Raw genomic sequence first — 27,816 nt, forward strand, 5'->3', positions numbered from 1 at the left:
TCTAGGCCTGACTCAAGCACGCTACTACTGCTCTATTTCTCTATAAATAAAGCATCACTTCATCTATCTTGGAGGGAGACACACTCGAAGAGAGAGAAAGATACCTCGATTCGAATTCGATTTTCGTTTCTCACTCTTCCCCCTATGGCGAAACCTCGCAAGACCAAGAACAACGAAGACCCCAAGCCCGAAAACTCTGGTGCCCTAGTTCATCACCAGAAGCTATGTCTCTCAATTGACATCGACAAACGCCTAGTCCACGGGTTCGCAATTCTCTTTTCCCCTTCCGTTACTCCATAATTAGCATCTCTACTACACGACGCTGTTGTGGATTAGGTTTTGTTACGGCCGAGACTGTGTTTGAGATCGCGTATTTAAAATCGATCTAGAATTTTATTTGAGTTGATTTCACTTGTAGGTACACTGAATTGGAGATTGCGGTGCCGGAGATTGGGATCGTAGGGTTGCACGCGGAGAATTTAGGGATTGAGAGTGTTTGGGTCGATGGTGAGCCCACGGAGTTCGAGTATTACCCGCATCAGCAGCAGCAGGTGGAAGATGATAAGAGGTTTAGTTCTGTGTGTTCTCCTAGCTCTGCTGCCGATGCTGCTGTCTCAGTGTACATGTCCTCTCTGGAGAAGGAGCTGGTGCCCAATTTACTTATTAACTGCTGTAAACCTTCCAAGACTGAAAGTGAACAACAGCAGGAGCAACCAGTTCCCGAGAACGGGTTTCACTCCACGGCCGAGCCCAAACAGGTTATAGTTGCCGTCTATGAACTCTAGGTTTCAGAGCTAACCCCTTGCTGAGCAATTTAGAGAGTTACGTTAAACGAGGCTTGTAAACCCCAGGCATAGCAACTGAGTTGTACATAATGTAGCAAATAAGTAATTTAGTCCCTCAAAACGTGATTAGTTCTCACTTTATTCTTAGATTTAGTGTAATTAAAAAAAAATGTCCCTGCTACTGTGATATTTTACCGCACACTGACATCTTGGCCTTTTTATTTATGTTAATATCATCACCTAAGTTTTTACGTTACAGCAACCTTGTACCATCTGAGGGACATATTGCGGTTTCAAGAGCTTTTTGAATTTTTTTAGTTCTAGGAACAGGAGTGACAGTGATTAGCAAATCACAACGGGGGCTAAATTGTCTATATGCTTATAAACATTGTGTTCATACCTGTAATTATCTTTTATAGAAAGTAATTAGGCACTGACTGGATTTTATAATTATTTATATAGATGTGTTTGCTGACTTGAATTTTATATTGTATTTATATATTTATTTACGTAGGGGTCTTGAAAAGTGCCTAAGGGCACTGTTTAAAGAAATTGAAAAGAAAAACTTTTTATTCAAAATCATATTGGAGCACATTAAAAAGTAATAGGGAAGCACATTTCTTCACATCGAAATAGTAAATTTTCCTCTTTTAAGTCCTTATTCTACGCTCTTAGGATGCTGGTTAGCATGTCATTTTTATATTATATATAATATATTTAATTATAATATACTTGTATTTTTTAATAGACTTCCGGCCATGGGTTTGGGTTCAGTATGACCAACCTGAAGTTAAATTGTGGTTATGGTTATCCTTTATATTCTGGGAAATAGTGGACAATTTTAGCAACAATTGGGGTCATGAAGAGTCCAAATCCAAAAGCCTTGATGTTGAGATCACATCCTTCACATTATGAGAAATTGCAGACTGATGCAGTTGCAATGCTGTCATTGAGTTAGAAAACCTTGCCATTGCTGGTGAAGCTACTGACCATTTTATGAAACTTTGGACCCATGTTCATTCTAAGGACTATCAACCCATTTATGAACATCGTCCTCTGCCTGCTTGGACTTTCCACGTGTTATTTAGATGCTGCACTAATGAAATTGTGATGTGTCACCAGAAGTGCTATTTTATTATGTCATTTCTAAATTTTCACCCTATTTTTGTATTTTTGTTTCTATATATTTTTTGCCCCTCATAGTAGGAAATAGCTTATTTTTTAATGGTTGAGATAGTGCAGCATTCTTCCATGAGAATATGGCAGTGAAATGTGAGAATGAGTAGTTTTGGTGAGGTTTACTATTGGTGTTTTCTCATGTAGGTTGATGTTGGGTGCAGAATGTGAGAATTGTTCGTATTGACTATTGGATAGAAAAGGCAGAGACAGGAATCCACTACAGAAATAATCTTCTTCATACTGATAATCAGATAAGGAGAGCTAGATGTTGGTTCCCCTGTATAGATGACAATTCACAACGATGCTGGTATGGACTGTTATCACTTTCCCATTTGTGTGTCCATATCCATGCTTACATTTCATTATAAATTTATTTACTGTTCATAGTTTGAGCTTGAAGTAATTATTGTTGTTTTGCTAATGTTCAGCTATGACCTGGAGTTCACCGTAGCACACAATCTTGTGGCTGTTAGTACGGGATTCTTGCTTTATCAGGTAGCAATGACTGATACTATTACTAATATTCTGTTATTTAAGTTATGAAAGCACAAGCAATACTATTTTTACATAAGCTGATAACATTTTGGAGCTGTTTCTATTGTTGATAAGCACATTTAATGTTCTTTCAAGTCAAGTCAGGTTGGAAATTGGAATTTCCTTTGTTTCGGAAATTGGAGTTATGCTTGCTTTGGTTTTTCTTTTCTTATATTCCATAGGTGTTAGATGATGATTGGCTTCAAAGTCAATCAATATTCTTTTTGGGAATATTCATTGCTGAAAATGACTGTCTGCTATCATAGAACTGTAGAAAACTAAAAATCACCAGTCTCTACATAAAAACATGAATGTTAAAGTTATTGGTTATCTAAAAAATATTAGAAATAGTGATTTTCTAACATGATTAGTTTTTTGCTGCCAAATAATTAAGCTTGACATGTCTGGTAGAACAGTGAATTATCTACTGATTTTTATTTTATGTGTTGTGTATTGTCATTTTCTAGTTCATTTATTCATAATTTGTTCATTGGACTCTTGAAATGCCTTAAAGGAAGAATCTTCTACAATGTTTAATTTGATCTGCTTATTCTTAAGTTATGTTCTTGCATATTGTGAGGCCCAGTGAAACTTTTGGAGATTGAGTTCGCTGTTCTGTTTTTTCCCTTTCCTCTTTGGATCGGATGCAACCTTCCCCTTTTCTGTTCTCTGTTTCTTGTCTTCTTTTTCTTAAATGATAAAATTCATCTGCAAAATACTCTTGTTGTCATTTGGGACACGACATCAACATAGTGATATTGTATGGATTTCAATTTGTTTCTGATGCATGCTTTTCGGGTTTAATCCCCGTTAGCCATATATGGTTATCACTGTCAATTTGTTGCGAGGGGGTGTGGGGTTAATGCAACTCTGCAACACTATTGGCTGGATATTGGTTTCTGGTTGGTGGCATCTTTGATTTGCGGTGATAGCTTAGTTGGGAGAGCATCAGATTGAAGATCTGAAGGTCGCATGTTCAATCCATGCTCACCGCACCTCCAGGGTCATGGATCTGTTTAGTCAAAGTTCTCATCCAAGGAATTTGTCATTTCTTGTTTAGATCTTTGGGTTGAAAAGTTCATTTAATTTTTACAAAATTTAGAAGCAGTGTTGCATTTTGTCTTCTGCTACCATTTCATGGAAGGGAAGCATAAAGGAAAAATACCCATTGTCTAAGTTTGAAAACATAATTATTGTTTTTATTATTGACGCATTCCTTTACTTGATTCCATTCTCTACATGCAATGGAATGTAGATTATGTATGATACCCTGGTCTGCCTGCCACCCACATTTCAGGGAAATTTCTTGACCCTCTCCTTTGTTGTAATGCTTCTCTTTTGTCTCTATTTAAATTTATAGTTCTATATGAAAATTTATCTTGTGTTACGCATAGTTAAATATGTTTTTGTTTGAACCTCCTTTCTTTTTCAGGTCTTAAGCAAGGACAATCCTCCTAGGAAAACATATGTTTATAAATTGGATGTTCCAGTAGCTGCAAGGTGGATATCTTTGGCTGTTGCCCCATTTGAAATTCTTCCTGATCACCAATTTAGTCTCATATCACACATGTGCTTGATGCCTAATCTGTCAAAGATGCGGAATACAGTGGAATTTTTCCACAGTGCCTTCAGGTTTGGCATGTGACAGTTGCAATTTAACTAGCATGTTGCTTTTTAATCACAAATTGTATAATGATTGCATAGTTGGACTTTTATTTGTGAGCAGCTGCTATAAGGATTATCTTGCTGTAGACTTCCCATTTGACTCATACACGCAAGTTTTCATAGAGCCAGAGACGGCTGTGTCTTCACTGAGTTTAGGGGCCTCTATGAGTATATTTAGTTCACAAGTTTTGTTTGATGAGAAGGTTATTGATCAGGTCAGTTCATTACTTCAATTCTTTTAGTTGATTTCCTTTTTACTAATCATACACTTTCTGAATGAATAAAGAAATTTTTCCTCTTGTACTTGAGGGTTTTTATGCTTGTGATTTTACTACCATGCCAGCTTATGATCAGCCTATGACTTTATTGACAGACTATTGATACAAGGGCAAAACTTGCATATGCTCTTGCAAGACAGTGGTTTGGCGTGTATATCACTCCGGAGACACCAAATGATGGTAAATTATCAGAGGATATTTCGATTGCTGTTTTAATTTGAGTTGATTCTTTGGGAATTCAGCAAATTTTGTGTTTCCCCTGGTGTGATTGATGAATGCTTATTTGCACATTGCAGAGTGGCTCTTGGATGGACTTGCTGGCTTCTTGACAGATTTTTATATCAAGAAACATTTGGGAAATAATGAGGCCCGATATCGGAGATACAAGGTTTGTTCTTCTTTTTGGTTTAGTCTGTTCTATGTGAAGGCTAACTCTTTGTGCATATATTGTAAGTTAATGGACGTAGGCTCTTTATGGGTGTATATAGAAGTTTGAGGTTCAACTTGTTATTGTTGTTTGGATGCTTTGTAGTTTGGAGTAGTGTTCATGTATTCTCTTAAGTATTCTTGAGGATGGTGCTGTTTATAACCATTTTTTTTATCCCCTCGTAGTTTTTATGTTTGCTTCTCTACAGATTTGTTTTAAGAGTTTCTTTATTGAGAATTGAATTTAATATTTAATCATACATGTAAATACTTTATTTATAACCATTCAAAGTATACTATAAGGAAATCGTTATAATGGCTAATAATGGAGAATATCCCTAACTATTAGTTGTATATATTTCCCTAATTATTAAGATCAAAACATATTTCATACCCACCTCAAGCTCGAGCATATGTCATATGAGCCTAGCTTATTTCAAATGTGGTCAACCAGAGCTCTTATGGGATTTTGCAAGCGTGTATGCAAGTGGGTCATTTAAGTTTTCTCTAGAGAGCACCTTGTCTCACAAAATGACAATCATTTTTTGTGTTTAGTTCGCTCATGGAAGACGAGATCAAGAAGTGCACCTCCTATTTAATCGTGGTCTTGTCCAATCAGCATTAGCATGACAACCAATTTTGGAATTGCCTTTGTTTGCATATATTAAACTGCTACCTGGTATATTATTGATGTATTTAAGTATGCATAATCTCAACGGACCTTTAGGAATTGGCTATCCACAATTGATGCATGTTTGATTTTTGGTCTATTAATAGTGAGGTAATTAAGCCTACCTACTAGACTGTGATATCTTCTAGGGTCTTTCAATGGCTCCCCTTGACCCAAGAAACTTCAAATTAGGATATGTAGGACTATCATTGTCCGACCACCAATCATACTAATCTTGTTTGAAAAGTCAAAAGCATGCTTTTGTTGGGAAATGACAATGCTAGACTAGGATTGTGCAACTTGAATGCCAAGAAAGTACCTAAGTGGACCCATGTTCTTGGTCTGAAATTGATTGTGAAGGTGAGACTTGATTTTAAGAATGCCATTGAAGTCATCTCCATTAATGACAATGTAATCAACATATACAATAAAATAGATGTACATGCTAGATGAAGAATGATGTGAAAAAACCAAGTGATTAACCTCACATGAGTCATACAAGCTCATGCAATATTGAGTTGAAACGTTTGAATCTATTGGAAGTCCTACATTAATTAGTCATAATGTCAGTATAGAGTATATAAGAGGGTGTGAATCTCATTTTACAAACTGATTTTGTAAGGTTGAGTTAGGTTTAAAGTCCATTTCTTAACATGGTATCAAAGCCACGGTTTAGAGCATATCCTAGTGAATTTGTTGTTTGTTGGATATATTCTTCCATCTATTATTGGACTGCTATTGAACTGTCCATTAATGTCTAATCCCACATACGGGATGTATATACCTTGACGTGAGGATGGTGTGTTGGAAGTCCCACATTAACTATTGATAAGGTCAATTTAGACTATATAAGTGAGTGCAAATCTCATCTTACAAGCTGATTTTGTGGGATTGAGTTAGACTTAAAGTCCACTTCTTAAGAGAATCAATCACAATGAGACTACTTGAAGTTATAATGAGGGGCTCACAACAAGTTATAATGAGGGGCTCACAAACAAGATGCTAGCCATTAGGAACTTTAAAATCGGGTGACATGCATACTTCTTGCAACTCACCTTGTAGGCAATGGTAGATTGCTGCCATGGCAAGAAAAAGGTGGAAAATATATGATTTTGGCCATATTTGAAAAAGTGTTACCAAAATTTAGGCAAAATTTTGAGTATATTCCTTGGCCATCTAAGAAATTTGTAACAATCAATTGTACCATCAGGTGCAATTTTCATTGTATATGTTAGAATTATGAATTGTGTGTGAGTGTGTATGAGTTGTGTGAGTGTGTTCCAACCAATCTTAGCTGGTTGGAAGTGTAGCCAACATCTTTTGTTTTTCTATAAATGTAACTTGAATTGTGGAGGTGCATCAAGCCCTCTAGAAATATATTTTTCTTTTCTAGTCTCAAGTGTATAGACTCAATGGCACCCAATAGTGTTTTGAGGGGAAGCAATGGAACAAGGTCCCATGTGCTGCTAGCATCCAAAATAGCCATCTTTGCCAACATTGTTTGATTCTAATTTTGGTCAACCGTGACTTCACCTCTAGACCTAGGGACAAACACACTGTCCAAAGAAGATATAAAATAAAAGTAGGAAGAAGATAAATGGTCACATTTTTGAGCAAAGACATATGAAAGGTTAGGATGATGAGTGTAATGTATAGCTTTGCAAATTGCAATGGGAGGTTCAGGTGCAAAAATGTTGGTGCAAAGACATGAAAGGTTAGGATTATGAATGGAATGTATAGCTTTGCGAATTACAATGGGAGGTTCAGGTGCATACAATGTTGGAGGAAGAGCGATTGGAGCACAAGATGATGCTAGAGGATCATGGGGTGCCACTTCTGGTGGTGCTTAGGTCATTCAATGGTATATAAGAAGTGAAGGTGGAGTAGGAGCTAGTTCTAGGACAATAAGTGGAACCTATGGAGGGATGCCTTCAATGGTGGAAGAAAAGAAAGTAGTAGCTCAAACATAGAGACTTGATACTGTTGTTGTTGAGGAGAAAAATATCAATAACCTTTCTGGAGTACGGAGTAGCCCAAAAAAAATACAATTTAGGATTGGAAAGGCCACATGAAGAGTGTGTATGAACAGTGCAATGCAGGAAACGGAAAAGGAAAATCTAGCTCTTTGATACCATTAAGAGTTTCTCTGTTGTGAATTGTGTGTTTAATCACACATGTAATCCTTTATTATAATCATTGAAAGTATAATACAGGGAAACCTAATAATGGCTCATCATGGAAAATATCCCTAATTATCAGCTGAACATATTTCCCTAATTACTAAGATCAAAACATTTTTTAACAATATTAATTATTCTTAGCTACTTTGTTCAAAATTTCAAGGTATTCTTCTTTTTAGCTTTGGTTTTCTTTACTGAAATTTCATTTCATATTTAAGCATGGTTGTTGATCTGTCAGTCTAGGTTGAGGCTGTAGAAATATTCTGAGTTGAAAGTGCAACAGTTAATATGTTAATTACATTTTTTTGCGTGCTAATGTAAATCACTCTACAGGCAAATTGTGCTGTTTGCAAAGTTGATAATGGTGGAGCGACAGCTTTGAGCTGTTCAGCTTCCTGCAAGGATTTATATGGAACTCAGTGTATTGGTTTGTATGGAAAAATAAGATCGTGGAAGTCTGTAAGTATTTTCCTTTCCTTTTCTTCTCCCCCTACCTGTCATCTTATAGCATTGAGCCAGTACATTAGTGTGATTCCTTAATCAGTATTGAATTATATAAATATTGTTTTACCCCTTTTCAGGTGGCTGTTCTTCAGATGTTGGAAAAGCAAATGGGTCCTGAATCTTTCCGTAGAGTGAGAGTCCTTGACATTTGCACTATTTATGCTTCTGATCATTCTAGATATACGTTGAATGTGTCTTAATCATGGTAATCAATAGTGTGCTTTCACACCAATATTGTGCTAGTGTGGAGTGGCGCCCCCTGCACCAAAAGGCTGCATGATGTCGCACCTCAGTATTCTGGCTTTTGTGTGCGTTGTGAGGCCAAAACTGAAACATATTGCTCCTGCTGACATAAGGGATTCAATTCCTGGCTGGAAACAGGGTCGTTTGGGGGTTTCTGTTTATTTTTGCTGACAATAAATGGGAACTTTCTATTTTATCCTATAATACACAATTTGCACCCCAGTCTTCCATAAATCATCCTTCTCTCCCTTATTCTGGTTCTCTACTTTCCTCTTGTCTTGTCGCATCTTTCCTCTCCATATCTGGCAGGATTTCCAATGAGGTTTCTGGTGGCGATACCAACCTAATCTGCAACTTCTGATAAAATCTGTACAATTCTTTATTCTTTCTTTTCTGTTTAGCTGCAATGGCTTCATGTGACCAACCACCCTCTGCCACTCAACCTGTTAGATAGTGACGGATGTCAAATAATAGTTGTGGAATCTTGTGTAGCAATGTTCACGCATGTATTCCAGAATGTACTTCCCTGGACATAGTGGTCTCCTTGCATTGAACACCTTTTCCCATTGTTCATCATCTGCCATGAGCCTTTTACTGTGGTTTTTGTTTTTCTTACCATTTTTTATGAAATTTTCTTTTTCTTTATTTCCCCTCGGAGGTTATATGCTTGAAGATTTGATGATATTTTTTGCTTGCTATTAATGTATAGATTTTACAAACGATAGTTTCTCGAGCTCAAGATAAAACACGTTCCATGAAGACTCTAAGTACTAAGGAGGTAATGTACTTTTGGTTCTGTACAATATGTGGCATATTACTGGAATGTAGCTTCTAAGACATTGGCAATTAACTATGCATAGGTGGCTGAGTTCAATAAATGTTATAGTGTGTCATAACCACTTCTTTTAGGTTTATCTATCTATAACATTTCATTATCATGAATATGACTGCTATAGGATAAGTAGATTGTGAACCAATACTTTATAGTGTGACCCAATACTTTATTTTCTGAAAAAGACATTGTTGTGGTATTAGTGCCTCTTGGATATATAGAATAATTAAGTTCAATAATAAGTTAAAGAGTAATGGACAGTTTGACAACAAACTATTTGCTACAGAAATAACTATCATATCTGAACGGGAGTGGCAGACTAGGCATTACACATTTTACATATCCTTTATAACTCAGCTTGTATGCAAACTCCATTTTCGAGTATATATGCCCATCACGGGCCTTTCCATGTTGCTCTATCTTATGCATTTAATTGATCAAACAATATGCATAAAAGGTGGACAAGCAAATTGATGAAATTTGCTCTGAATTGCTTTGGTAGACTAAATAATTTTGTCCTTGTAATCTCATGTAGAGCTGAGAAGTATAAATGTAGTTTAATCTTCAATGCAGTGATAGCTGAAGTATCTTTACTTTTTTGCTTCTGACGATGTAAGGTGGATCTGATAAATTTTTTCAATACACAGTTTCGACATTTTGCCAATAAGGTTGGGAATCTTGAACGTCCGTTTCTTAAGGATTTCTTTCCACGGTGGGTTGGTTCTTGTGGGTGTCCTGTTTTAAGGTATAAGAAAGGATTTATTTGTTACTCTTGATTTCATTTTTGGAACGCTATCTGTACATGTATTGTGATGGGTTACCTGTTGCTGTTGCTAAGGATGGGGTTTTCCTATAACAAAAGGAAGAATATGGTTGAATTAGCTGTGTTGCGAGGATGTACAGCGTTGCAGACTTCAACTACATCCACTCTTGATATTAATCCAGAGACAGAAAATAGAGATGGAGATACTGGATGGCCTGGTATGATGAGCATCAGGGTATATGAACTTGATGGTATGTATGACCATCCTATTCTGCCAATGGCTGGTGAAGCATGGCAGCTACTGGAAATACAATGCCACTCAAAGCTTGCTGCTAGACGCTTTCAGAAGCCCAAGAAAGGGTTAAAACATGATGGATCTGATGATAATGGTGACGTGCCTTCCATGGATGTGCGCTCAAAGTATTTATCAGTTTCATATCTTTTTTGTTTTAATTTGTGGTTGATGATTTAGTTCTGATGATTTTTCTGTTATGGCAGTACTGAGTCCCCTTTATTATGGATCAGAGCAGATCCTGATATGGAGTACCTTGCCGAGGTTCACTTTAACCAACCTGTTCAGATGTGGGTAAGGATGAATTGTTACAGCCAGTTGATTTTATTTGGTTTATTGTGATATAGTATTTTGCTATGCTATTAGAAGCACCCCATGTTTCAATTATTTTGGTCTTCTTTCTGGGTTTTATGTGTGATGTGTATACAACTAGTTTATTTATCCTATGCTAAGAAATCCTAGGAGAACCACTTGAGAAAAGCTAACCGTTGTAATTGACAAGCCTAGGGCCTCAACCCACGATAGGAGTCTATATTTTGAATGTGGGACTTATTAGTCATACCTTGCAACTGAACACTAGCATCCTACCATGCTCCACTGCCTTGACACACATATAAGCTGGCTGTGGAGTAGCCCTTATCCCATTCATTGTCTTTGATTTGCATCTCATAGTGAAAAGCATTGTCCAATTAAGAATTTATAAATCCAAACACCAGAAGTCATACTTCCGGTGTGGAACTTCCATACCTTCCTATTTGATCTTTACATCATACCCTGGTTGCAGATTTTTAATCTTTGTTGTCTTATATTAAAGTGAATGTTCAAATACTTTCCTTTTCTGGTCTTTTAGCATTTGTGGTGTTTGAATAGTTGATATGAAGTTCTTTGAAAATTTAAATCGAGTGTCTACCTGAATCATCTCTCTTTGTTTAAGTTCCTTTCTAAGTTTTACATCATGCCCCTATTTCTTGAACTTTTTTTATTCTATTAGGGAAGCTAGAAGACCCAATTACATAAAACGTGCAATGATGCAATGTTATGTAATCATACTCATTCACCTCTTGAGCCTTCCTCATTCTCTCGGCTATTTTAGAAATAAATCATGCTCATTCATTTGTGTGGGGTTCGTATTTGCATCTTTCATTATCATATTTAGTATTTTGTTGGTTATGTTTATTGATTCTAGATATTTAATTTTTTTGTTTAGATCAATCAATTAGAGAAGGACAAAGATGTTATTGCTCAGGCACAAGCAATTGCAGCCCTTGAGGCATCACCACAACTATCATTTTCAATTGTAAACGCCTTAAACAATTTTCTCGGTGACTCCAAGGTGATTTTCTTTCTGTAATATATTTTCAGTAGTAGCTTTTAAATATGAAATTAATATCTGTAGTCTTTTGGTTCTCTAGGCCTTTTGGAGAGTACGGATTGAAGCAGCATTTGCATTGGCAAATTCAGCATCCGAGGTAATGCTACGTTACTTGTTGCATACTTTATGATATACCTCCTCCTGTCTTGAATATAAGCAAACAAATTATAAAATCTCTTATCTATTAGTCTCAAATATTAGAAGTATTAACTAAGTTTAACTTATGAGATTGTTTCCAAAATACCTTCATTTAGTGGAGGTTTTATTTCCAATGACTCATCTTTTTGTATTAATTTCCAAGGAAGGGTGGTTTAAGAAAGAGGTTTATGTTTTGAATGAGTTAGGTACAATTGATTAATGCTAACTCTTAATAAGTGGACTTTAAACCTATCACAACCTTACAAAATTGGGCTTGTAGGGTGATGTTTGCACCTATTTATATATTGAAAAATGTATTTATCTCTACTCGATGTGGGATATCCAATATACCTCGGTCACACCGTGGCATTTGTATCTCAAGAATGGAACTAAATATTTGTGGGTGACATAGTAGTCTAACATAAAACAAACTTTACTAGGATTGGCTCTGATACTATCTTAAGAATTGACTCAATCTTACAAAACTAGCTTGTTAGGTAAAGTTTGCATCCACTTGCATATTGTAAATTGTCCTTATCTTTAGTTGAGATTTCCAACAACTAGCAAACTTTCTTAATTAGTATGAGCTAGTTATTTTTCGTTTATATTCAAGACCAGTGGTATACATATTAAATCAATGGCTGAGTGGGAATGAAGTTGGCTGTCCTTAATTTAACCAAATGAGTTCAGATCTGGTTTTGAGATAATAGATGAACTTTAATAACTTGCTAATCACTGCTGTAGAAGATATCTGTACACAGGAAAAAAATGGAAGTTTGCCTTTTAGTTTTAAGCATGCCTTAATCTGGTGGCTATTACAACTTTGAAATCTATTCAATAGTTGTTCATGTTCAGGAATAACTGGGATGCCATATGTCTCACTGTAGTTAATGGGTGTAATAATTTGAAATGTGAATAATGTTGTCATTTAATTGTCTGACAGGAAACTGATTTTTCTGGTCTACTCCATTTGGTGAAATTTTACAAGAGTCGAAGGTTTGATCCTGACATTGGACTTCCAAAGTAAGATTATGGAACTTATTGTTCACCTTTTCTCATTTAACTTTGGCAAATATCCCTTGACTAATTTTGTTGTACTATTATTTCCAGGCCGAATGATTTTCATGATTTTGCTGAGTATTTTGTTCTTGAGGTAATGCAAGGAGGTAGGATGTGTAAGTTACGCCTAATGTGATGTGATTTTGTAATGTTTGTTATTTATTGTGTTTTGAATATTTGTGGTGTTCCATAAAGTGTTGTTTCAGTTTTTATAATTTTGTAATAGAGTTTATTTTACTTTTTTGTAAATGGGTGTATGTGGTTATTATATTTGCATGTGTCAATATCTTCCTTTTTGATCTAGTGCAATATATTTGTCTGATTTCCATGATAGTGTACATGCCAGGTTATTGAAATTTGGTAGCTGTGATCTGTACGCAGTTTTACATTGCTTATTGAAATGTAAGCAGTGGTCAGTGTGGTGTGCTTAGCTGTATTCATTTGCTTAATTATCGTGATGCATTACATGACACCAGATATGTACTGTATGAAGGTTTAAGTAGGAGTGAATATGTCTATGTTAGTTGTACCTGTAAACCCAAATGATTAAACTTTTTCAGTTTGATTCCATGGTTTGAGAAAAAAGAAAAACATTAGTCTCTGGGTTTCATTTGGAGACAATGATCATTCTGAAAAAATAAATGATTGCTTTGGGAATTATAACATTTTCTGAACTCGTATATTTATATGGGGAGTGATATTTTGAGTCTCAATGCGAAGGACACATACGTCTCACAATGACTGTTGTGGTTTTGATGTGTTTGTCACCTAGGATGCTTCTAACCTCGTACAAATTACTTTCGGTGTGCTCTATTTTGATTTCTTCTACTGTCTAGTTTTATGGTGTTAAACTTGTGTGCATTATGAATTAAATAAGTTCAAACTTACAATTTGTGTTTTCATCATCTGGTGATCCTACGGCCTTTTGTAATGGAATCTTGATCTTTGTTAACATGGTCGCTCCACCCTCACGAACTTTGCTGCTCTTGTGCTAATTATAATGCCATCCATGAACTAAGATTCCCATATCCCTTTTACAAACTATAATGTCATCCATGAAATACCCCCTTTTCAAATTATAACATTATCCATGAACTCGACCCTTATCTGTGATCATTTACATTCTTTTCTTTTACAATGGTTTGTTGTGTTTACAATTGAATATTGAATGTCTTGTTTATGATATGTTTTTGTCAGTTACCTTTTGTGATGGTAATTCTGAACTGGTTTGCATATTCTTCTTGTGGCTGTATAATGAATAATTGTTTATTGATGTGCTTTTAAAACGTGGCAAGTCATTTTTGGGTAAATAAATTGTTGTTGTAGGCTATTCCCCATGCTGTTGCCATGGTTAGAGCTGCTGACAAGAAAAGCCCAAGAGAGGCTATCGAGTTTGTTCTACAGCTATTGAAGGTTATTGTTTATGTTAGACTTTGTTTTATTAGCTGTATTATTTCTGTCAGGATTTGTGTTTTATTGTTTACTTATTTAGTAGATTATAATTACAATATATGATAGGGATATGGATATCCCTGATTCATAGGGATTTGGTTGTCTAGGAGCTATTATTCTACTACCTAAAATAGCTTTCTAACCTTATATATATAGATTGTATTCTCATCATAATAAGACAAATCATTCTACCCTAAATTATAACATAGTATCAGAGCTCTCAAATTCTAGGTGCCACCTTTGACTGTGCACCCCAAAACCCTAGACGACAACCTTCACTGCTACCACCATCCCTTTCAGGATAGTCTTCATTATTGTCACACACCAAACCCTAGCCACCAGCCTTCAATGCTGTCAATCGTTTTTTCAGGTTGCCTTCATTCACTGCCTTAAAGGTTGTTGTACTGCATGGACATAACAAAACCAAATTCCTGAAGTGGTGCATACTGCGTCAAAGCCTACCGATTGAATGGAAAGAATTATTTGAAATGGGCCTAGCTTGTTCAAAGCCTACCGATTGAATGGGAAGAATTATTTGAAATGGGCCTAGCTTGTTCGCAAAACTTTGAAAGGTAAAGGGAAAGCTAACAACTTGACTGAAGATTCTTCTACAGAAGAAGATCCCAGATTTACAAAATGGGATGAAGAGGATTCTATAATCATGGCATGGCTATGGAACTCGGTGATCCTAGAAATCACTGATACTTGGATGTTTGTTAATTTTGCAAAGGAGATTTGGAATGCCAGGAGCAGACATACTCCAAAGCTAAAGGTAAAGGGAAAGCTAACAACTTGACTGAAGATTCTTCTACAGAAGAAGATCCCAGATTTACAAAATGGGATGAAGAGGATTCTATAATCATGGCATGGCTATGGAACTCGATGATCCTAGAAATCACAGATACTTGGATGTTTGTTAATTTTGCAAAGGAGATTTGGAATGCCATGGAGCAGACATACTCCAAAGCTAAAGATGCTGCTCAAATATATGATGTGAAGGTGAAAACTGTCACTGCAAAATAGGGAAATAAGACTGTTACAATGTATGCCAATCAACTCAAATCCTATGGATGGAATTAGACCATTACAGGGTCATAAAAGCCAAGTGCTCAAATGATTCAGTAATGCTCAAAGAGTTTATTGAGCAAGATAAGTCTATGCTTTCTTGGTGGGGCTTAACTCTGATTTTGATCAAGTGAGAGTCCATATTCTTGGTAAAGACAAAATTCCAGGAAGAAATAAAGTAGTAGCTATAGTTAGAAGTGAAGAAATCAGAAGGGGAATAATGCTGGAAACCCCAACCATGGAAAATTCAGCCATGATAGCTTCTGGATCGGCCATGATGGCAGACTCGAGAAAGGGGGAATAGCCAATATAGACAAGAAAGCTGAAGGAGTGTGGTGGACATTCTATAACAAGCCTTGTCACACTCGTGATAAATGTTGGAAGCTGCATGGAAAGCCACCCAGTAGAGATTGGGGATCCCATAATCGTGACAAGGAGCGGGGAAAAAAGGAGACAACACTAAAAAGGAAGGACAAGCACACATAGGTGCTGCAACAAATGAAGAAAACAGAGGAGGAGTAATTCAGCTTAACTAGGAAGAAGTAGAGAAGATGAGATCATTCCTAAAAAAGATGGACAAGCCACCAGGTAGTTGTTCTCTAGCACATTTAGGTACGTTTAGTCAGTTTTCTTCTTTTGGTTTTAATGCCTCAGATAAAAACCATAACCTATATTGGATACTAGATTTTAGGGCTATTGACCACATGACACCCCTATCTAAACATTTCTCAACTTACGCACCTTGCCCTAGTAATAAGAAAATATCTATAGCTGATGGCTATTTGATGACTGCAGTAGGTCAAGGAGAAGTCCAAATAAGCCCATCCATAACCCTTAAAAATGTCCTTCATATTCCTAAATTGTTAGTCTGTTTGATTTCCATAAATTAACTCATACAAGATCTCTCATGTAATGTTATTTTTTATGACAATATTTGTATTCTACCAAACAAGTACTCGGAGATGACGATTGGACATGCTAGAAAATGAAACAGCTTGTATTACTTGGACCATCCAAATATGCCACTAGATCTGGAAAACAACACCTCTTTTTTCTCTGATTCAATGAAGACCAGCTGGGAGAAGGTCTTCCTACATCACTATTGCTTTGGACATCCTTCCTTTAGGGTCATAAAATCGTTATTCCCTTCCCTTTTTAGCAAATTAGATGTGGTAAGTCTCAATTGTGAAGTGTGTGAGCTTGCTAAGAACAAACATGATCCTTTTCCAGTTAGTAATAATACAAGCACTTTTATCTTCTATTTAATTCATATTGATGTGTTGGGTCCCTCAACTAACCCAAATGTTTTTGGTGCCCATTGGTTTCTTACCTTTATAGATGATTGTACTTGTGTCACATGGTTTTTCTTACTAAAATAAAACTCTGAAGTCAGTTATGTGGTTCAATGTTTTTTCTCCATGATAAAAAATCAGTTTGGTGTTAGCATTAAGAGGATCAAATCTGATAATGCCAAAGACTACTTTAATCATGGACTTATATCCGTTTGTCAAAAAGAACATATCATTCATGAGTCCTCCTTTGTCAAAACATCTCCATGATTGCTGAGAAGAAAAATGGGCACCTTATAGACTAAACTCGAGCTCTTCTTTTTCAACATAAAGTTCCTAAACGGTTTTGGGGGGAGGCAGTTCTCATTGTCTGCCACCTAATTTATAGGCTACCTTCTAGTATTCTAGCTTCCAAGAGCCCTATGGAGATTTTGTCCTCTTTTTATCCTAATGTGTCCACATCTAACCACCCTGTTCCAAGAATATGTGGGTGTGTCTCTTTTGTCGATCTCCATAATGGTGATAGAGAAGTAAACATGATCCTAGAGCCGTAAAATGTATTTTCATAGGATACTTATCAACACAAAAGGGATATAAATGCTATAACCCACCATTCCAAAAGTTGTGTCTAGAGATGTCACCTTTTTTTAGCACAAAAGCTATTTCAACCAAGATCATCTTCAGGGGGAGATTGCTAGAAAAGAAGATTATCTCCTTATGCTCCCTAATTTAAGTTTAGAACCAGAAATTGGGAATAAAAGTGTAACAACTGAGAAGGAACCCACTAAATTCACTCAAGATGGGGCTGATGTAAGATTTGGGAAAAAAAGTTGTTTATACAAGAAAGACAAAGGCCATTCCAGAATGTCCTTGTCCAACAATCCAACCCAACATTACTTGAGGTAACTACCCGTAATCCTTTAATATACACTGAATCAACCTCTGATTTTCCAAATGTACAGGAACCTGAATCCAGTTCAGCACCTCTTTATGAGGACCTAGATATCCCAATTGTCCTTAGGAAAGATACTAGGAAATGTACCACCAAGCCATTATGCCCTCTAGCCAATTACCTATCCTTTAAAACCTTCTCACCTACCCATAAAGCCTTCCTCACAAGCCTAAACACTACAACCACACCTACCTCTTTATTTGAGTCATTGAATGAAAAAAAATGGAAGCATTAGAAAATATTAGTACATGTGATTTGGATGCTCTTCCAAATGGAAAGAAACCAATAGGGTGCTAGTGGGTATATACTATAAAATACAAGGCTGATGGATCCATTGAGAGGTACAAAGCAAGGTTTGTAGCTAAGGGATTCACTCAAACCTATGGAGTGAATTACATGGAAACATTTGCTCCGGTTGCAAAAATAAATACAGTTAGGTTGATATTATCCCTAGCAACTAATTATGGGTGGAACTTGCAACAATTTGATGTTAAAAAAGCCTTCCTCCATGGAGAAATTTAAGAGGAGATTTACATGGAATTGCCCCCTGTTTACAAGCTAAAAAAGCATTGTATGGGCTGAAACAATCACCACAAGCATGGTTTGAAAGGTTTACTAAAGCACGCTTTATTCATTAAACACTCTAAGTCAAGGGGAGTGACAATGTTACTGATTTATGTGGATGATATTGCAGTGACAGGTGATGATGAGGAGTAGGCCAACATCTGGCCAAGAATTTTGAAATTAAGACCTTTGGAAAAATGAAGTATTTTCTAGGAATTGAAGTGGCCCATTCTGAAAAGGGAATATTCTTATTTCAACAGAAATACATCACTGATTTGATGAAAGAAACTGGTAAGACAACATTTAAGCCTGCAAATACACCAATTGATCCAATCCTGAAATTGGGAAATGCAGAAGAAGGTACTCCTTTTGACAAGAAAATGTATCAAAGACTAGTTGGCAGACTTATATATTTATCTCACATTAGACTTGATGTTGCATTCACTGTGAGTCTAGTTAGCCAGTTCATGCACGAACCAAAGGAGGTTCACTTACTAGCTGCACCAAGAATTGTGCACTATTTGAAAGGGAACCCATGCATGGGAATTTTGTTTGAACGAAATGGGAATGTAAGTCTGGAAGCATAGGAAGATGCATACTATGGATGGTCAATTGTGGATAGAAGGCTAACTATGGGATATTGCACTTTCCTTGTAAGGAATCTTGTGACTTGGAAGAGTAAAACAAATGTGGTAGCCAACGCAATAGCACAAGGAATATGTAAACTACTCTGGTTGAAGATCATCTTGGATGACTTAAGAATAAAATTGGATGAACCGATGAGACTTTATTGTGATAACAAATTTGCTATTAGGAGAGCTCATAATCTAGTGCAGCATGATAGAACCAAACATATTGATATTGACTAACATTTTATCAAAGAAAAGTTAGACAGTAGTCTGATCTGCACTCCTTATGTCTCTTCACAAGACAACCTTGCAGATATTCTAACAAAGGGGCTGAACAACAACAATTTTGAGAGTATTGTTTCCAAGCTGGGAATGAAAAATACCTATTCACTAGCTTGAGGGGTAGTGCTAGAATCTGTTTTATTAGCTGTGTTATTTCTGTCAGGATTTGTGTTTTATTGTTTCCTTATTTAGCAGATTATAATTATAGTATATGATGGGGATATCCCTGAATCATAGATATCTGGTTGTCTAGGAGCTATTATTATAATTCCTAAATAGCTTTCTAGCCTTGTATATATAGATGTATTCTCAGGCATAATAAGATGAGTCATTCTACTCTAAATTATAACAGTTTACTTGCTGTATGGATTACTTTCTTATTTATCAACTAATGTGACATTGGTATCAACTGTTATACTCGAGATTTTAGGGGGGGGATATTTGAGTGAAACAAACACTCAACTGAACATCAAATGTTGGGCTAATAAGGCTTATCTTATTTTTTATTTTATAATGCACCTAATCTACCTTGTATGTGTTGAAATGTAATGTTATTTTTATTATTTTTCTTGTGTACCCAGATTTTAGTGTTAGGTTTTAGGCAAGTGCCTTCATTGTATCCTATATATACATCAATAAAAGTCCAAGAGAGTAGGTTGAATACAGTGTTTTCAGTCCTCCCATTTGTTTAAGTGTATAATAACTAACGTGTTTCCCAAAATCCCAATGCATGCAGCTTGTTGTAAATAAAAGGACATGTTTAGTTTGGAAAAACATTATTTTTCATTTCCTGTTTTCGTAAATACTTACGAAAAAGCCACCTTTTTTTCACCTTGTTTCCTATTTTCAATGATTGTACACAAAGAGTTAACAAGGACATACTTTCTTTAGGGGATAGCAGTTCTTTGATCATGTGAAACTTCAAGCCATCGAAAGTATTTAAATCTGCCCTAGTTTTTGGCTTCTAAATGACCAAAGAAACAAGAAGATGCATTGAACATTGAATCCCGGTATAAATATTGTTTGCCCCGAGTTCTGACATTATCATTGATGGAGACCACATGACTGGAGACACATTAATTGAACAACTGGGTATACAATTTGGATTGATTTACGACATTTTGGGTCATTCCAAATTTCCAATTTTTTTAAAACTGAACGAATCTCCCTAAGCAACATGGATAGTGGTTACAGAAAGAAATCTACAAGAGAAAGAGTGTGCAAATAATTTCAATTTCTATGTTACAATGCACCTGAGCTGCTTGGTGAGTGGGATAATAATTAAATCATGTAATTATCAACAGTTATTTGTTAGATTGGATAATTAATTGAATTGAAAATAATATTATGAAATGACCTGTGCCAGAGATCTCACATCAAATGAATATATGACTAAACTATAATGTTCAAGTGGGTGCAAAACTCACTTTAACTTACTTTATTAAGTCGGTTTTGTAAGATTGAGGTAGGTATAAATTCCACTTTCTTAAGATGATATTTGTCCAACCAAGGAGTTGGAGACTTCGTTACCCTTGGTTTGTGAAGTTTGAGCTTTATAATTCTTGAAGTTCTTGGTACTCCTATACCTGTTTCAGGTGTTAGAGGACTTGTCTTGGAATATGCTTGATTGGATTCCATCCTCAATTCTCTACCCGATCTCTCCTTGTCCCAAATATGGGTAATATGTTCTAAAAAATTCTTGCTCCAATCTGACCTAGCTGGCAAGTGATCCCAGTTCTCGACAGAGAACAAGACAGCAAGCGAGAGTTATTGAATATCTATTGTAGTCAAGATTGTTTGGACTTATTGTGTCATCTACTATTAAGTTCTTTCCCAGTTTTACACTCAATGTCTAGTCCTCGATGTGAAGCAGTGTATTAGGGTATGATCAATTTATAATATATATAAGGGAGTGTAAATCTTACCTTACCAAGATGACTTTGTTGGGTTGCATAGGTATAAATTCTACTTTCTTAGGAACCATACTTGAATTAGTTAGAGGACATTGTAGTTTTTGGAGACAATAGATGGATGAATGACAGCTAGTTTTTTGTGATTCTAAAAAAATTGGGGTTTAGAACTATGACCTTTGGAACTGAAAAATCACTAATTTTTCAAGTGCCTCCATCTCTCCGACCCAAACCTCATCATTTTCCTCTGTGAAACCTTACTCATGCTGAAACTAGAGGTTTCTCCTTCAGTGATCATCACTGCCTTCCTTTTCTGATTCTTTCTACTAGTTTTACATTCTGTTCTGCTTTCATTTTTTTTTCTGTACTGTCTTTTAAATCCATTTATTTATAAATGCTTTTCACATGGTTGTCACGCTTTCACCATTTTCTGCAATGCCATCCTCTATAATTCTAAGGATATTTTTTCTGGCCAGTTTTATCCTTATTTAGTATTTAGGATTCAGCTACCCAAATCAAGGGTAATGACTGATTATATCTGTTTTTTGCTTCTTTGGGCTCTTGCAATATTGTAATATTTTTTATTACTCATTGCATACACCACTACTCTATGGATTCAAGATATGTTGTTTGGGCAGTGTGATTACTTTTATTGTGAAGTTTTCTTGCTTCTAGTAATATAGAAGTTTCAGCTTCAGGGCTCATGTTTATCCTCTTATTTTTCCAGTACAATGACAACAATGGGAATCCTTACTCAGATGTCTTTTGGCTTTCTGCATTAGTCCAATCGGTTGGTCAGCTTGAGTTTGGGCAACAGGTTTATAAACTATTTTTCTCTTGCTGATTATCTTGGTTACCTTTACAAATTAATAATTTAGTATACTGATATGAGCTTGTTTTGTTTTATATTTATCAAAGCTCCGTAAGTACCTTTCTATTAATTAAAATTTGAGCTGTTGAATAGGAAGTACTGATAGTTAATAGTTTGTTGGTGGAAAGTGTGATTTTGAGCTTTTCCAATTTCCATTTGTATTACAACTATGCAAATGTTGCTTGTTATGAAAAGTGTTTGTGTGTGTATTTAACAGCTGTTAAATAATATTTGTAATTGATATGGTTCTTACTTTATTCAAGATAATCTTTACTATCAGCAGCCTGATTTGAGTATTAGGCTTCTTTCTGACTCAAAATTTTGACAGAGTATTCTGTTGTTGTCATCACTTCTCAAACGCATTGACCGGCTTCTACAATTTGATAGGTGAAATGATGCATTGATTACTGTGGTGGATTTATCAATTTTACTTACAACTATAATTTACATTTTTGAAATGTCTTCTGCTAGTCTCATGCCAAGATATAATGGAATCTTGACTATCAGTTGTATCCGAACATTGACCCAGATTGCTTTAAAGCTTTCGGGGTTCATTCCTCTTGTAAGTACCTTGTTATTGAGCATCAAACTTCTTTTCAATGTTTGGTACAAATATTCTAAAAGCTTCATCTTCACTACAGGATCGAGTTTATGAACTTGTAAAGCCTTTTCGTGACTTGAAGACACTCTGGCAAGTTCGAATTGAAGCAAGCAGAGCACTGCTTGACCTTGAATTCCACTGCAAGGGCATTGATTCAGCATTGCTTTTATTTATCAAGTACTTAGAGGAGGAGCATTCCTTAAGAGGTTGTTCATCTTTTCCCTAGCGGAGGATCTATAGATGTATGTCAAACTAAGAAATTGGTTCAGAATGCTAAAAGTAAAGTATTTATAGAAATGTTTATTAAGTGGGACAAATTTCATAACATACATGGTTGGATGAGTTTCTCCTTAAATTCGTTTTAGGAAGAAAAAAATTGGAAATTAGTTTCTCCATTAACTAAAGTTAAAATTAGTTGATGCATGAACTAATTTGCAGAAACACTATAATTTCTCCAATTTTTTAATTTAACTTATGCTTAAACTAATTTTAGCTTTCAAAGAAGTTCAAATTCATTTTTTGTTCTTTTTTTTCTTCTTTAGATAGGTTTATTGAGAAATTCGTCCAAACTAGTTTTGATCCTCCAATCCCAAAACAAGTTTTAATATACAACTTTATATATTTTAACTCATCTTGTGGCACATGATTATCTTGTTTTTCAAATATTGACAACCTTCTGAAACAATCAGATCTGTATCAATTTTTTCCTTTCATTTTCATATTTACTTTCCCCTTTCTTCCATCTTACTTTTGTGCAATAAAATTTCATTTCTTGATTGCAGGACAGTTAAAACTAGCCACCCATGTTATGAGGCTATGTCAGATGAGGGATGGATTGAATTCAGAAGAGGAAATTACTAGTCAAACTCTTGTCTCTATGCTTAATTTACTGGAAGGGCGTACTGCTTTTAATAATGTCTTTCTCCGGCATTATTTGTTCTGCATACTACAAATACTTGCAAAAAGGTATGTTTCTTATTGAAATGAAATGCAAGCTTGCTTATTTGTTAGCTAATGTATTGTGTGAATATTGCATGTACGTGATAAAGCAAAAGATGATTTTTAACTCTCCAATTTTTCATTTAGCTTTTGAAAATAATTTATTCACTGAACTTCTTTTATTGGTCGTAGTCGCTCTCTATTCACCTTTTTTACCTATATTTTGTCCAATTTTGTTGTTTGTTGAACTCAATGAAATTTGAACATAGTAGTAACCATGGTTATTGAATCGAGATTCGAAATTTCATGAATTTTGAATCCCATCGAATCTTATTTTGAATCTTAAGATACATAATTTGTATAGTTTAAAAGATAAAATAAACAATAACTATTTTTTTATAGAAAAATAAAGAATATAACAAAAATTGTATATTAATTCAAATTTATTTCTTTTCAAAAATATTAAATAAAAAAATTCTTAAATATTGACTAATTTAATATAAAAAAAATATAAGAATAAATATATACTAATTTAAATTTAAATTTTTTTATAAAAGAAAAAAATTAAAAAAAAAATAGTAAACAATACTAAATTATATAAGAACACTTATATATTAATTTAAACAATAACTGATTTTTTAAAAGAGATAATATTATTTTTTTACAAAAGTCAGAATAAAAAATAATATATAAATTATTACTGTCACTGTAAAATGTAAAAGTATGGTAGTATGAGATAAAAAAATATGAAAAGCATTTTATATTTTAAAATATAACTCTGAGAAACCTATTTAGAACTCTCTCACAGATCTTCCTTCCATGGTCATTTTCTCACTGTTCATGGATTAATCTTTTCCCAGATTGATTTCCTCTCCTTCTTCATTCCCACCTTCTGATGATTTCATCTTCTCCCAATTTCTTTTTACTGTGTCTTCGCGGTTCTATTATTTGATGTTCAACTTATACACTGTTTATTTTCTCACTGTTTATCTTTTCCACTGAACTTTCATCTTTTGTTGAGTTTTTCATCTTTGTTGAGTTTCTTTTCCTATGTGTTTCTTTCTTATTTTTTCAGTTTTTGTTTCTTCATGAATAGTATGTGACGAAAACCGAATCGCTAATAGCTGGGGAGAATTTTGTAACGAATCACGATTCGAATCGTACAATTCTGACTATTCTAACTACACTGAGTAGTAACTGTGATTCTTTAGGATTTAAACTTTATTTCAATTGGAGAGGTACTTAGGGAAGCTGTTTACGATTACTGATTTTGCTTGATAATATTCCCCAAGAAATGAATCTAATGTAGAATATAATGGCCTGTTTTATTTGACAAAATGTTTTTTCAGATGTTACCAAATATTTACAGAAATATTACTTCCTGTGTTTCCTTTATTTCCTTATTCTGTTTTCTATACAAAAGAAGGTGAAACGGTTGGTTTTGTCTCTCTTTCATTTGATATTCACGTCTTTGGAAACATGAAGTAAAATGAAAAAAATGTGAAATTTTTGTAATTATTGATGGGAAAAAAACATTTTCTCTATTTAATAAAGTCCTAATGTTTTATAGTCTGTAACCATTTTCACTTTGCTGCTACTTCTGCAAAAATTTAAGATCCTCTCTTAATAGGTTTAGCTGATGCCAAACAATGACAATTTGTGCTGGGCGTGATTATATTTACACTGCAGTTTTATCTGTATTTGAAAAACGAAAAATTCAGACTTTATTCCGTGCTTTTGTCTGCAGACCACCAACTCTTCATGGGGTTCCCAGGGAAAATAGAACGTTGCATATGAGTCTTACAGAAGCTTGTAACTATCAGAAGAACATGTTTGTTCTTGATTCGGATAGCAAACCTTTGGATCTGCCAAGCTCTACTCAAAACCCTACACCAAATCTTGGCCTGGATGGTTTGAGGGATGCACTTAACGAAGCTTCTAAGGACCCACCTGATGAAGCTCCGACACAGGTGCCTCCGACACAGGTGCACATTGAAGCTCTGAATGAAGCACCCCTAGAGAAAGCCGAAGAAGTATATACTGAATTTCCACAGGAAGCACCAATGGAAGCTCCAAATGAAGTTTCCAAGGAAGCTGATACTGTATCGAATAGCCATGAAAGAAAGAGGCTCATTAAAATCAAGGTCAAACAATCTTCTGCCACCAGTAGGGCTGATACTGATAATCAAGTGGTTGAACGTTCTTTAGGTGGTCGTAATGAAATGGACCATGGAGCTAGCAGTTCAGTTTCTGTAGATGCACCCCAGAGAAATTTTCCCGAGACTCTTAGCATGAGTAATCAAAATATAGACGAAGTTAATTCTTGGCATGATCGTGGTTCGCGCATGACTGCTAGCATTGGTAGTGCTAAATTTTTGAGTGACGGTGATGAATTGGTCAAAGAACTTCAGTGCACTGCTGATTCAAGTATAGTTTATTCACAACCTCAGCCAGAAGATCCGTCATCATCCAGTATTATACAGGATAACAATGTAGATGCTGATGCACGACGATATGCCAGCCTTCAAACTCTTTCAGTTGCAAGATTTGATCCTGACGGAGAATCATTAGGTAAAGAAATTTCTGCTCGTGGCAAGGAAAAACACAAAAGCAAGGAAAAGAAACGAAAACGGGAAAGTAATAAAGGACATCATGATGATCCAGAATATTTGGAGCGAAAACGACTAAAGAAGGAGAAAAAACGACGGGAAAAAGAAATGGCAAAACTTCAGAGTGATGAAGCGAAGAGGTCCTCTGTAGACTTGTCAAGTAAGAAAGAGGAACCTGTAGTGGACGTTACCAGACAGATTAAATCTGTTGAGCCCAGCGACGGACATAATTCTAAATTAGAAACCAAAAAGATTGATAGCAAACCGGATCCATCTGAAGGCACATCCGGTGCACCAAAAATTCGAATTAAAATTAAAAACCGAATGCTCAACAAGTCATAGAGAATAAGATGTCCATTATTTTGTAGATGCTAGAATGAAAATTACAACGCCTTCATATTTTCTGGGTTGTATTTTTCTTTTCCTTACCCGGCGTACACGAATTAGGTATTTCCAAATATTGATTCGATGAGCTTCATTCGTTGTTAGTTCTTAACTATGATTGGAGAGATGTATATGATTGCAATTTCAATCATACAATATTTGTTATCGATGTAAATGATGCGTATCACGATTTTGTTTAGGATATTGTTGTAAATTTGTAACTTGAAGTTGTAAATTTATAATTTTGTTGTGGTCAAGTACTCATTTATTTTGGGGAATTGTGGGATAATGCTTTCAATGGCTATATCTTGCATAGATCCTTTGCAAATGTCGTATTCCACTTGGTTACGCCTTTATGAGTTTTCACTAAGTTTAGTACTCTATACTCGCACTAAAAGGGATGCCGACGCATTATTATTTCTGATGTAGCGTACAAAATATACTTCATATGTTGGACAACAAAATATGTTGTTTCTAACTTGTACATTTATATTTTATTGTGGCTTTTCATGACTGTCTGAATATAATAATCTTGGTATCAGTTATTTTGAGGGAGATGTTAATTTCTAAATTATAGAAAGCATTATATATTTTTATTAGTAGCGGTAAATAACGTCTGGATATGCAGAAATTGCAGCGGAAATTTTCTTTTCTCTCTATTTACTTATATTATGAGCTTTTCGGAGGAGTAGCATTTATTTTTCACAGAACCTTCTTAATGAAAGAAATGGGTAGAAAAAATGGAAAGGATATTTTCTCAAGAGAGATAGCGTTTGATTTTTATGCTCTTGCATTTAATATGGAAATAAAACAAATGCACACTGTATAATTATTTTTTTTACCTATTGTTTAAAGTCAACTTTTGTTTCTTCCATTTTATCTTCAATTAGAGAAAGTAAACTTATACATTGTTGTTTTTACTAATTTTTGTCTTTTCTGTTTCCAAACAATATCGTTAGAGTTTTTGTGAAACTATTTTTAGAGAAATTGATTTTATATTATTTAATATGATTGAGATGCGTGTTTAAGTTAATTTGAGTTATTATATTTATATTGAAGTATGTTTTCACTGCAAATCGTGTTAATTAATTGTATGACTCTAGAGGAAATGGGAGCTGAGTCCACATAAAAAGAGTTAGGTTTGCATAAGATGTTGAATCGAGATTTAAACTTCAACCGAAAAAGCTTATATTCATTTGTCTCACGTACGATTTTATCTCTGAAAATGGATAAAGTGAAAAAGTGAAAAGAAAAAAAGAAAAAATAAGCTTACATCACTTGGGTACACATATTGTTGGTCTTTTTCTGTAAGTAGTTATTACCTAATAGAATTAATTGTAGTTGAGCTT

At 35.1% G+C, this 27,816-nt stretch overlaps 1 protein-coding gene and 1 non-coding gene across 3 annotated transcripts; both read left to right on the forward strand.

Annotated features, from left to right (window-relative positions):
• LOC108342509 (transcription initiation factor TFIID subunit 2) lies at positions 1-26,724 on the forward strand. Of its 2 annotated transcripts, XM_017580298.2 has the most exons (25): positions 19-263; positions 419-758; positions 2,126-2,271; positions 2,393-2,459; positions 3,931-4,130; positions 4,225-4,378; positions 4,537-4,621; positions 4,738-4,829; positions 8,051-8,176; positions 8,299-8,352; positions 9,174-9,242; positions 9,944-10,041; positions 10,135-10,479; positions 10,558-10,645; positions 11,559-11,684; positions 11,764-11,820; positions 12,805-12,884; positions 12,972-13,014; positions 14,247-14,333; positions 21,791-21,880; positions 22,263-22,321; positions 22,406-22,496; positions 22,576-22,741; positions 23,318-23,501; positions 25,222-26,724. In XM_017580298.2, exons 1-25 carry the CDS (start codon positions 145-147, stop codon positions 26,423-26,425), a joined length of 4,170 nt encoding a protein of 1,389 aa, XP_017435787.1. In that variant the 5' UTR covers positions 19-144; the 3' UTR covers positions 26,426-26,724. The 2 variants fall into 2 exon arrangements, with proteins under 2 accessions (XP_052729291.1, XP_017435787.1); XM_052873331.1 differs by lacking the exon at positions 25,222-26,724 and having other exon boundaries at positions 1-263; positions 22,576-22,777; positions 23,318-23,458.
• On the forward strand, positions 3,421-3,493 carry TRNAF-GAA (transfer RNA phenylalanine (anticodon GAA)). The gene has a single exon. It is a non-coding gene; the product is annotated as a tRNA-Phe (tRNA).
• Positions 26,725-27,816: the final 1,092 nt, after the last annotated feature.

This window comes from Vigna angularis, chromosome 1, assembly GCF_016808095.1.
Source record: "Vigna angularis cultivar LongXiaoDou No.4 chromosome 1, ASM1680809v1, whole genome shotgun sequence".
NCBI lineage: Eukaryota > Viridiplantae > Streptophyta > Magnoliopsida > Fabales > Fabaceae > Vigna > Vigna angularis.

Bases quoted from the DNA above. Each gene is read 5' to 3' on its own strand.
- LOC108342509 (XM_017580298.2), top strand. From the start codon at position 145: ATGGCGAAACCTCGCAAGACCAAGAACAACGAAGACCCCAAGCCCGAA. The intron at 264-418 runs GTTCGCAATTCT...TTTCACTTGTAG, and splicing joins GACAAACGCCTAGTCCACGG to GTACACTGAATTGGAGATTG. The intron at 4,622-4,737 runs GTAAATTATCAG...TGCACATTGCAG, and splicing joins TCCGGAGACACCAAATGATG to AGTGGCTCTTGGATGGACTT.